Source organism: Mastigoproctus giganteus, chromosome 9 (genome assembly GCF_048544385.1).
Source record: "Mastigoproctus giganteus isolate SK-2022 chromosome 9, ASM4854438v1, whole genome shotgun sequence".
Taxonomy (NCBI): domain Eukaryota; kingdom Metazoa; phylum Arthropoda; class Arachnida; order Uropygi; family Thelyphonidae; genus Mastigoproctus; species Mastigoproctus giganteus.
This window is the reverse complement of record NC_143583.1, coordinates 216,537,147-216,549,782: the sequence shown is the minus strand read 5'-3', so window position 1 is coordinate 216,549,782 and position 12,636 is coordinate 216,537,147. Positions and strand designations below refer to the sequence as shown.

Below are 12,636 nucleotides of genomic sequence, written 5' to 3'. Positions count from 1 at the left end.
CCGGAACAACTCAGTATATCAAATCCTTATTGTCCATAGGCAACAGGAGGAATTCGATCTAATAAGTAACGAGTGGTGAAATCACTATAGTGTCAAAAAAGATCTGAGGTCCCTAGACTATGTAATGCACCATTGATATGTATAGCTCTTTAATTGTGTTTTTTGTGTTTTATCTATATTTGTGTTTATGATAAAATGCTCAATAGACTACACTGCTGCATTGTATTATTGCATATAAATTTTGTTTGTGTGTGTGTGTGTGTGTGTGTGTGTGTGTGTGTGTGTGTGTGTGTGTGTGTGTGTGTGTGTGTGTGTGTGTGTGTGTTCTAAGTCAAGTTGTACTCTCAAAAAAATTAAAAGTTCTAATATTATAAGTGTTTTTATTTTTCATTCACTCTGATTTTAACTCAACTTGTGGCATTGGTTTAAGATCTGGGGAGACCTACAAAAAGAATAATTATTATTAAATATCTGAATGTAATCAGCATACAGTACTAAATTTCAAGCTGCAAAAAATTTCAAAACACCAAAGTATGCTACATAAAAACACACAAAACATGCTCTTTTAACTGATAACCAAAAGTTTCCTATATCAGCAAAACTTATACATTTATAAGTCAAACAATGTCGACAGATATTAATGAATGTTCAAAAAAAAAAAAAAGAGAGAGAGAGAGAGGACTCAAACTATTTTATTATTTAAAGGTACGATGCGTATAAGCTCTACCAAAATCCACAATCAAGACAGCATTACCATCATCCATGTCCAAAGAAGGGATTGAAAGGGATTTTTCAGTAATGGTGCCTTCAGGGCAGCACCAGCTATACACTAATGGAAACCAAATAGCAAATGTAAACATCTGCACATTTGCTATCAATGTATTTTAACTACTCTATTTCATTCGAGAATCAAATTTTTGTGGCTAAAATATTTAAATTTTCAAAATGCATGATAAAATCTCAAATTCAGCATTCAAAACTACAAAATTCTCAATAATCTGCCTTTTAATGAAAATTTTTGCTAATGATATATATATATCATTATCATTTTTTTTTTAAGTAAAGAAATAAGAATCATGTACAAATTATTCAGTGTTGCTCCTTCAGTTATCATAAATCACATGCAAATCTGGGAAACCTGCCCACTGTTTTCCAAAGTGCAAACTCCTTGTGAATGTCTCTATTTGTTTTACGTAATTGACAGACAACTATTTATTCAAACTATATATCGGATAAACTTAGAAAGCATATATTATATTGTGTTATACTTTTTTAACATATCACTCACATTCACTTCAAGAAACTTTCCCATGGCTACTTCAACAGTTGCCACAATGAAGTTTCCCAAGCATCACATTCTAAGTGATGCTTGAGACTAAGAGGCAATGAAGACCAATGTTCTGTAAACACTAAAAGAGACAACGAAGACTAAGGAGACTAAAAGTTCAATGTATCAAAGAATGTGTTTTGTCGTATTTTATATTGTGATAATAAATTTGATTTAAAAACAAAAGATCAGTCTCAATCATTGTCAAATAAAATTAGATCTTTTTTAAATTCATGTGCTCTACTATTATTTGGTCTGACATTTATCCAATGTAAATTTTGTAAGCAAATTATTACAAAATACACAATCAGATATATTAACATCACTAACACATTTAAGAAAATTAAAGAAAACAATTATAAACTTTAGGACAGATGAGCATTTTGTACATGTACTTGAAAACGCAGCAAAAATTGCTAGCTCATTACAAATTGACACCGATTTTCCAAAAGGAAACAAAAAATTTGATTGTGAGGCTAAACTCGATTATTTGGTAACCACTTGTCTCCATGCAGTGGGTGTGGTTGTAGAACGGAGTGATTGTGCAGTCGAGTTCTTTGATTATTGTGAAGGCATTTTCTTTCCGATTGTTTTGTGTTGTTGAGGTGGGAGGTGCTTAGCTGAAGTAGGGTGTTTATCTCCCCATCCCACTATTTTAAAATCGGAAAACGAGTTCCTGATTTAAAAACAGTGGCAAGTGGGGGGGGGGAATACACCCTAGGCATATCAAGCTAGAAGGACAGTGGAGGGGGGAAAGCAGTGAGCGGCATCTGCCAATCACTGCTTTGTTCCTGTCCATTTGTCAAAATATGGACTAGTACCCAAGATCTGGAGATGAATTTATTTGTGCCAACACCAAACTATAATTTTAAAATAAACTTATTTTTTGCCATTTCAGACACTACAAGAAATGCAATAGGTGAACGTTTTGAACAGCTTGAGGTTTAAAATAACAATTTTAATTTTTTACAATGTTTTAACGAGCTAAGTAAAATGTCAAAAGATAAAATTTTAAAACATTGTTCAGATTTATAATTACAGTTATCATATGCCACTAGGGATGTCAAATAACCACAGTTTTCTAATAACCGGTTATCCAATTGTTTTTGCACTAGATAACCAGTTAACCAATGCATTTTTTGGCTTATAGGAAGTAGTACAATAAAATGCTGCTGAAAATTACAATTTTTTATTAATAACATGAATTAAATAAACAAATCGATGATATAAAAAAAGTAAGTAAAAATATTTATTGCTTATTAAATAATTATTACAATTAAAACAAACAATTTTCAAGCTGCAAAGAATTTCAAAACACCAAAGTATACTACGTAAAAACACAAAACATGCTCTTTTTTTGTTTGAAAATTTATTTTTTCAAAAATCAAGTGCATCTAAAAGTTCAGGATTAATTCTATTTCTAATCTTAGTTTGTATGGTAGAGTACATAGAAAAAATTCGTTCTGTAGCAGTGGAAGTTGGCTTTACTTCCACTGCTACAGAACGTGGCTTTACTTCCACTGACAAAGAATTTCATTTCTTTCTGCATGTCATCAGCTTTCGAACAATTATTGGACTTAAAACAGCTATCAAGAGTCACTCTTAATTCATCGACAAGTGACATATTTATGTCAGTGTTACTATTTGTTTTGGTACTATCCGTCATAGTTGTTTGTTTGTTATTTGGTTTTTAGGAGCATTAGCAACTAAGGCCATATTGCTCCGGGATATGCGGTGGTCATTCCCTGACCTTTCCACATCTTCCGTATTTGGTGGTGACGGGCTCGAACCCCGGTCTAATCAAGAAGCGTGTGCTACGCACTGCTGCTGCTCCTTCTCACCTGGCTATGGAGGCACCTATCCGTCATAGTAACATTATTTTCAGAAAGACTTGTGTCTTTATTAGGAAATAGTCTCATAATTAATGTTTTTTTGCAAATGGATATAAAACTGACTAGAACATAGCTTAGATCATCTTGATCTTGATTATTTTCAGGCAGGTTTCCCATTTGTAAAATTTCATTAGAGATATTAATTTTTTATTCCTGCATTCAAAAACTTTATTTTTTAATGCTTCTAAAATTTTGATACTTAAATCATTGTCTATTTCTTCAAGTTTTGCAAACATAAATTTTAAAATACCTTCTGCATTCATCAATGTCATTGTTTCTTTGTTAAGTTCCACTACACCTAATTCTATCGGTTTTAAAATTTTTATTAATAATTCCATAGATTTGAAATCACTCTCATAATATACATGATTTTGTCCCACATCATGTAGAGCTTTTTTAATACAATTTTTAACAAGAACTAATCTTTCAAACATTAGAATCAATGAATTCCATCTAATTTTCACATCTAGACATAATGACAATTAATTCTTTCCCCTTTCCTTCAACTACAAACTCCCGGACTTACATAAGGGTTGCATTCTGCAGAACGCTATGTAAGTTAGAATTTCCCCCATGCTTGTGCAGCACTCACAACTGTGCTCGCTGAATTGATTGAATCAAAAAAGAAATGTTCGACGAACATATAAATAGAATTATTTATTGAATTTATTCAATTTTTTATCTCATGCGCAGGAAAAATTACAAAAGTGTGAAATTTAAAAAAATTTCAAAATTATAAAATTATAAAAAAAGAGAGGAGACAGGCATAACATCAGTAAGTTTTACCTCTCGAGCATCATTGCCAGAATCAACATCTTCAGCTCATAAGTATGCCGCTGAGGAGGTTGAGGGCTGTGGAGATTTTGAAGAGGTCGGCCGCTCAACCTTACAAAAGAACATATTAATGGATGACTGGATGGTGGCTTTTTTATTTTCATCGCAGATTTCTTTGTAGCAAGGAAGCATATTCTCCCCTCTGTTAACTTTTAAGAATCGTTTGCTGTCAGGACCATCTTCTGAAACCTCGCCATTGCCAATGCAATTTCATGAAATGCCATTGCCATCTCTCTGATGATGAAGCATCTTGGCTCCTCATTTTGGTTCATCTTGAGCTTCGTCAACATTTACTTCTTTCACTATCGCTGCCTGCAAGTCAATAAGTTCTTTGTTAGATAATTCCTTCTCTTCTTTCTCTATTAACTCCTCCATGTCTTTGGCATCAACCTGGGGTGCCTCCATAGCCAGGTGGGAAGGAGCAGCAGTGCGTAGCACATGCTTCTTGATTAGACCGGGGTTCGAGCTCATCACCACCAAATACCGAGGATGCGGAAAGGTCAGGGAATGACCACCGCATATCCCGGAGCAATATGGCCTTAGTTGCTAATGCTCCTAAAAACCAAATAACAAACAAACAAGCATCAACTTCCAACCGAAGTAGCTCTACAACCTTTATAATCTTATCTGTAACCTCTTCATATGATTCATCTTTTTCAAATCCTTCGAAGCCTTTTATATGCTGTGGGCCATATTTTCTTCTATGCGCCATTTAAACAACTTATAGTAATTTCTGCCCAGGCCTTATTAAAGTTTAAGATGGCATGGTAAATACCGTAAGATTTTCAAAAGTCTCTTAATGTAAAATTTTTCTCATCATCTACTGCTGACAATGGCTGACCAAATGTTGTGCGTAAATAGCATGCATTTAAATTCGAAATAACGCCATGATCCATAGGTAGGATGAGTGAAGTTGTGTTTGGCGGTAGAAATATGACTCTCACATTTAAAATGAAATCATCTGGATGCGTAGGATGTCCAGCATCTAATAGAAGCAAAATCTTGAAAGGAACGTCGTTGTATTTACAAATATTTTTCGACCTTGGGAATGAAGCAGCATTTAAACCAATCCTCAAAGAGAGATACTGTTATCCATGCTCTCTGGTTCGATTGGAAATGCATGGGTAGGGTGACTTTATTGATGCCCTTAAATGCACGAGGATTTCCAGAAGTGGTTTTAATTTGTAATCTCCCACTGCATTAGTCCCAAGCAAGAACATGGCCCCATCTTTTGATGCCTTGAAACTTGGCATTGTATTTTCCTCTTTGGCAACGTATGTTCAATCTGGCATTTTTTTTTTCCAATACAGTCTTGAGAAGAGCAAATTTTTAACGTTGACAAGAGCAGTCTTGTCAACGTTAAAAATTTGCTGCATTGAATAGCCGCCTTCATCAATAATTTTTTCCAACACATCACAAAATTTCTCTACAGCTGCAGAACCTTCATTGGTGACTTCACTGCATACTTTAAAGTTGTGGAAACCAGCGCAATGCTTGAACCTATTAAACCACCCATTGCTTGTCATGAACTTGTGTTGGGATTTGCCGCACTTAATCTTAATATCTCTATAAATACTTGTTGTTTTGCTTGAATGGTCATTAGACCCAGGGGCACCTGCTTCTGAATCTGATTTTCCATCCATATTATTAACAGCTGTTCCATCTTCAATATAGCATCTGAACGCTGTTGATCTTAAGTGCGTTGTTCCTTTGGCATGTTCTTTTATACGTGTACTGTCCTTTAAAATAGTATTCACTGTTGAAGCAGCGACACCTAATTCCCTTGCAATAAATGACAAACTTTGTCCTGCTTTATACTTCTTAATCATCTTCATTTCTAAATCAATTTTGTTTCGTTTCCTGGCACTACCACCACTTGCACTTTTCGTTGGTCGCTTTCCCTTCATCATTGTAATACATAAATAGGAATGAAGAGAAGTTTCTGAAAATTTGTTTTTTATATGATAGAAAATTTCAGTCAAAATTTCAAATGCAATAAGATCTAGTTTAATACCCTTTTATAATTAGATGCACTAGAGAAAAGGCCAATAAACTGAAAAGTGCAAATTGTTTTTATTGTTTTTTGGTCATAACCTCCAGGAACGTGCTTTGGAAAAATATCACAAAGACATTCAAAATTGATTCTTATAACAGGAACATATGATAATGATGAAAGGATAGTGCAATTTCCATTATAAATATGACCTTTTAGAGAGATAAATAGCTTAGTAATATAGCGAAATTATCAATTTCCAAGGACTTGGAATGTATTACAAAAAAAAAAAAAAAAACAGTGTTATTGGGTTCACATTACGATCACATTACAATTTATTCCTATGAGATGCAAAATAAGTTTCCACGATTTTTTTCAGTTTGCACCGGCCGGCAAAAACTTACGTAAAGTCGATTTCCGTAAGTTGAGTATCACGTAAGTCGGGGAGTTCCTGTATATATTTTTGAAGAATTGAATTTTTCACACTTGAATTTTTAAAAACTTTTATAAGTGCTCAGTACAACTGTATTTAAATTTTCTGTTAACTCCAGTTCATTATTATTCTGATACGTAATATCTAAAGTATTTTCTAATTGTAAGTCATCATCAGAATTGGATATGTCATCAGTTTCATCTTCATTAACTTCTGCATCAAGTGATTTCTTTTTCTTTTGATAAAAAACGTCAAGAACAGCTAAGTGAATAGTGTGACTATAACATAACTGATTCTCAACTCCAGTTAACAAACCATACTTTTGCATCACCTTTGCACCGTCATGTGTAGATGCAACAATGTCATTTTCAAATTCAATGCCGAATTCTTGTAGTTTATTCTTCACAATTTCTTTAGTGTGAAGGGCGTTGTAACTACCTTTTATGTAAATCAGTCCCAAATTATAATTACTTTTTTCTAGGTGTAAAGTCACATTAAGATAATGCTTCATAGTAAAACTAGTCCATTCATCAACTGTTACGGAAAATTTGACATTATTGTTTGATAGGTATTGTTAATTAACTTTTTGAATTCATTTTTCTGTTTCAATTTTACCTCCTTACAAAATGATACAATTAACTTTCTTACTGTTGCTCGACTCTGTGGCATTTCATAGCCCCTTTTCATGATAAATTCGTGAACAGCTCTAGAATTAGTTATTGCACTAACTGAAAAATTATCTTCTTTCACTGCACATTCAGACAATAATTTGCCTAAACTTTTGCATTTTATATATGTCAATATAGAACCCCCTTTCGGCTAAGGTAAAGAAAGCAAACACGAGAACAACGAGAAACGTCGGATAAGTTATGCGGAAAATTAGTTTCCCGACACCGGACTCTAGCACTGCTCGTTCAGTAAACAGACAGTAGGTGTTATCGGTCTGGAGCCAAAATCGAGAAGGATATATTGATTGACAGGTAGGCGTGGCAAAAAATGAAATGATTGGTGGTGGGCGCAACAGACAACAAGCTATTGGTTGGCATTATAATGTATATTTATGAGTAAAGAACGGTGCATAATAGTTTTGTGATGAATGGTAAAGAGGTAATAGTAGCGATGAATCTTTTAAAGATGGAAGAAATTTGTAAGGAAAATAAAATGTTAATAAACAATTTATGTGCTAGTCCACCCATGATTCTAGAGAAAAAAGGTTACATTACCCCCTCCATTTCGGGAGGGGTTCAATCTCCCATGGGATTCAAGTGGAGGTAACCTGACCTTTTTTCACCCTTAGAGTATATTATTGAACAAGAAAATAAAAATACAGTCATAAAAAAATTTATTTTTTTATAAATGTATTTCTAAATATGACTGTGATTCTAAAGAAAAAAGGCTAGGTTACCCCCACCACTTCGGGAGGGGGGTAAAGCTTCCATGGGATTCAAGTGGAAGGAACCTGACCTTTTTTCACTATTATGGAAAGCGTTCATTAGGGCAAGTTACCATTAGTGTTTCTGAGTGCTACTAAACCGATGTTATCGTGTGTTGTGTTCGTGCACCAATCAGCATATCATTTGCCACGCTTACCTGTCAATCAATATATCGTTCTTGACTTTGCTTCAGACTGACAACACCTACCGTCTGTTTACCGAGCGAGCACTGCTCTCTCCAATGATATGGAAATAATTATCTCTAACAGACAGTAGGTGTAAACAGACGGTAGGTGTTGTCAGTCTAGAGTGGCGTATCAGGAAACTAATTTTCTGCGTAATAATTTACAAAAGAGATTCATCTCAATACTGGGACTCCATTCTCTACTATCCATATACTGCATTTACAGTCATTCAAACTAATTCCAGCTTCATTCCAACCAAACAAAGTAGAGATACAGAGCCATAAAAATGAAATGTGACAGAATCCAAAGAATCAGATCAATTCCAGACACAGAAGGGGGAAAAGAAAACATTTGTTTAATGACTATCATTATTCTGGACTTGAGACAACTGAAATCGGCATGAGTTCATTTTCGTCTTTATTATTTAACCTATTTCACATTTTATGCTGACACTGCCTGAGATTGGAAGTATTTAGGTCCACAGTCCCCACCGGGGATGATCATCATTATTTTTGAGGCAGTATGTTTTGCTACACTGTTTATCCAGAGGGTCAACAGAGTTACAAGTCAGACTACTGCTGCTATGTTATTAACTCATCCCAAGGTATCTAGATTACCACTTTTGCAATTCTGCAGGTTTAAGAATTTGGGAGTGGTGATATCACAATTAGAATGGGCCATGGTCTGTATCAAATGTTTCTGGTGGACTATCAATTACATAGGTCACAGGTAAGAACTGACTGGTTATTTTCTCTTGTGAATCCATTATTAATTAGACTAAAATCAAAACACAGTTGAGCTGTGATGGAAGACTCGCATGATGCATGGATGTATGATGCCATGTCCAGAGTTATAGTGAAACATAAAAGACACACAGATTCCAAACCAAACTTTTCCATTTAACACAGTATTGAAGAGATTGCTCCCTAATCAGGTAGTCAACTCCATTTACTACTTATGAGCATAAATAAGTTTTTATGCAGTTAATCAGGAGTCTACTATCCTTGAAAAACGATAACACTACTTCTCTCCCATTTTGTCTTGATGTGAAAACTGCTCCAAAGACTGCAGTGCGGCCACTACAATGCACTCTTGCTCTCCAGCCAGTTCTTAGTCGTGCAGAGCACACTGGCTCACATCTAGAGGTATTGACTCTAACATAATCATCTTATTCAATACTACAAGCAGTCTGGAAGAACAGACTGAGGGCCAATGATATGAAAATAATTATCTCTTTCCCTCTATATCCAATTTCACCAACAATGCCTGCTGTTTCTGTTGTTTCACATGCAGAAAATATATTTCTGAAACAATGTGCCTGCATGATTATCACAGCTCAGAGGAAGATTATGTTCTATGATAAATGATGTGAATAAGCATTCAGTACACAATACTATCGGAGCTATTTCCATGGGGGACTTGGTATTGGAATCCCCCACATTAGCATTAGCATTAGTAGAGACACATGATGCAAGAAAGCAAGCCTATACAGCATCAGCCAAAAAAAAAAAACCCTTCCCATTTCACTGATCCATTCATTCCAAATGTTTGTCTAGTTCTTGCCTTGAATTTATTTATTTATCAACTTCCACAACAACAGATGGAAGTTTGTTCCAGCAATAAATTACCCGCTGGCTAAAGGCAAACTTCCGTACATCTATTCTACAACTGCCTTTCCTCAGTTTGAATCTATGCCCCCTTCAAGCATCAGATCAAGAGGAAGAATCCCATCAACATTGTCACTGTAATAGCAAACCCAGGGTCCTGAGCTGGATATCATGATTCTTCTCTTTCTTGTTGTGATTCCTTGCTATCTCTCTCTCTCTCTCTCTCAGGATAACTCGAGAATTTTTTTGGCTGGTGCAGCATAAGCCTCAGGCTTCCTTGCACCATATGGCTAATAATAATAATAATATGAATAAGCAAATTATTATGATTAGCAGTTTAATTTGGTCCTTGAGGTTGTCACAGACATTCTCTCAGATATACCAGACAAGCTGTACTTGCTACCTGGGAGTCTAAAACGCTGACGGAACTGATATTCAGGTGACACTCAAGTCAAGTGGACCCAATTTCGGCGAAGTCCGGATGGTCTGTGACAGCCAAATCCTCTACTTGCACCTTCACGATGGTGGGACTGTTAGTAATCCTGGGTATAACCTCTATGCACAAGTACATGGTGGGTGACCACCCAGGTGTGAACAGGGGTCGAGGTGTGGCGCCCACACCACATGGAGGAATGCCACCCCTCTGTGTTGCCAGGCAGTACTAGGTGACAGATAACTCTCATCAACCAGTGCAATACCACCACTTTGCTTATTGGAGGCTTGAAGTGGTGGAACCCATGTATAGTCTCCAGAGCTAAGTTCTGGTCAACTGTTCCCCATCTCTTCCATCATGCAGTATGACTGATGACTTTTGAGGTTATGATGAACATCGTGGGGAGATCCAATATTCCTTACATTTCGAGGGTACAGCTCTTAAATGGTGTTCGCAGGCCGTCCGCTAGTTAGTACACCGGACCGAACATATTGGTAAGTCTCTAGAGGCTTCCGGATCAGTTAGTGCATAATCTTGCTACCTCTACTCTGCCAGATAGTGACTGGAGGGAGTCCGAGTAGTGTGTATGCGAGGAAGCATTGTCGAGGCCACATTATGTCAAGGATCTGGGTATATTCTTACCATGTGTACGCCATATCCAAAAATTTCATTACTTCATATAGCATGTCGCTCCCACTTTTTCTTACAATTGAATACACCATGAATTGTCAAACTAATGGAGTAAGCTTATCTGCAAAAAGATCTAAACCTCCCAAACACTTCCTAATTCATTTCACAAATATACGTAGTCTCAATTCTAATCTCAACGACGTCCATTTCCACTTGCAGTCTGCCATACCCCATGTACTTTTTCTGACAGAATATCAGTTATCAGTTGATTCAACTACTGCTCATCTCAGTTGCCCAAATTATTCGCTGTATGATTCCTTTCACCTCAAAGGTGGTACTTGTGCAGAAGTCTGCTCTGATATTCCCTGTCAAAGACTTGGTAATTTGGAATCTCCTCTTTTCGATCTTCTCTGGCTTAAAATATCTCTACCTCATTGTGTCAAATTCATCTGTTGTCTCTACCATTCTCCCAACTCCACTAAGGGCACCTCTGTAGCCAGGTGGCCAGGAGCAGCAGTGTACAGCACACGCTTCTTGATTAGACCGGGGTTCTAGCCCATGACCACCAAATACGGGGGATGCGGAAAGGTGACGGAACGACCACCGCATATCCCCGGAGCAATATGGCCTTAGTTGCTAATGCTCCTAAAAACCAAATAACAACAACAACAACAACTCCACTAATCACTTAGAGTTCTTTGACTTCCTCTCTTTGCAACTTGACTTTCTGCAGTCAAACTTTCCTAACAGTGAGGTAATTTTCCTTGGTGATTTTAATGTTCACAACTCCAGCTGGCTTCCGTTTTCAAGCCACACTGACCCAGCTTGGTTGAGATGCTGAGGCTTTTGTAATTACTAATGACCTTGCACAAATTGTTCATTTACCTACAAGAATACCAGATAATCCTAACCATACAGCCAACACGCTTGATCTTTTTCTCACAAACAACCCTTCTAAGTACACAGTCGAAGTGAGAGGTCCTTTAGGCACTTCAGATCACAACTTGGTGATTGTCTCTTCTCCAATGGAGCCTTTATCTCATGGCTATTCCCAACCTTGTATTGTTTGGCCTTACAAGAATGCAAAATGGGATGACCTGCGAGATTTCTTTTCTTCTTTTCCTTGGTCTGATTACTGTTTCAAAACTTCTGATGTCAACGTTTGCTCAGATCGTGTCAGTAAAATTATTCTTGCAGGAATGGAATCCTTTATTCCACACTCCACTTTAAAATCTCCTCCTTTATCTAAACCATGGTTTTCCAATAAATGTGCTAAGGCTGTTCAAGAGAAGAACTGTGCATATCGTAATTGGCTTGTTTCTAATTCTTCAGTTTCATTTTCTGCCTACACTAAAGCTTGCAACAATTGTAAAGCAGTTATTAATCAGTCCAAACTAGAGTTTGAACAGGTCAAGAGTAGAAAACTTGCTTCTTGCTATTGGCCGCATCTTTTGACCATCTCTGCTCCCACCTCTGTCCAAACCAGATGGTTCTGTTGTCACTTCAGCCAAGGATAAAGCTCACTCGATAGCATCCCATTTTTCTTCCAGCTCATGTATTAATGATCTTGGTAAAACACCTCCCAGCATTCCCAACATGCTCGGTCTTCCATCAAAAGGATGTCAGAAGGATTTTGACGAATCTTGATGCTAAGAAAGCTCCAGGTCCCAATGGTATTTCTCCACTTGTTCTCAAAACCTGTGCTACTGAACTTACTCCTGTTCTTTGCCGTCTTTTTTCACTTTCTTATTCCAAAGGTGTTTTTCCTTGTGCTTGGAAATTTGCTCATATCCAACCAGTTCCTAAAAAAGGGTGACAAATTCCTCCCATCCAATTATCATCCCATTGCAATTACTTATATTCTTTCTA

At 36.5% G+C, this 12,636-nt stretch overlaps 1 protein-coding gene across 1 annotated transcript in view; it reads right to left on the bottom strand.

Moving 5' to 3' along the window:
- Positions 1–391: 391 nt before the first annotated feature.
- Positions 392–12,636, bottom strand: part of LOC150081122 (succinyl-CoA:3-ketoacid coenzyme A transferase 1, mitochondrial-like) — a 233,504-nt gene continuing 221,259 nt past the window's right edge. Inside the window, exon 16 of the mRNA XM_090380930.1 lies at positions 392–442. Within this exon, the coding sequence (XP_090237056.1) occupies positions 392–442 (51 nt within the window). The remainder of the gene's footprint in view (positions 443–12,636) is intronic.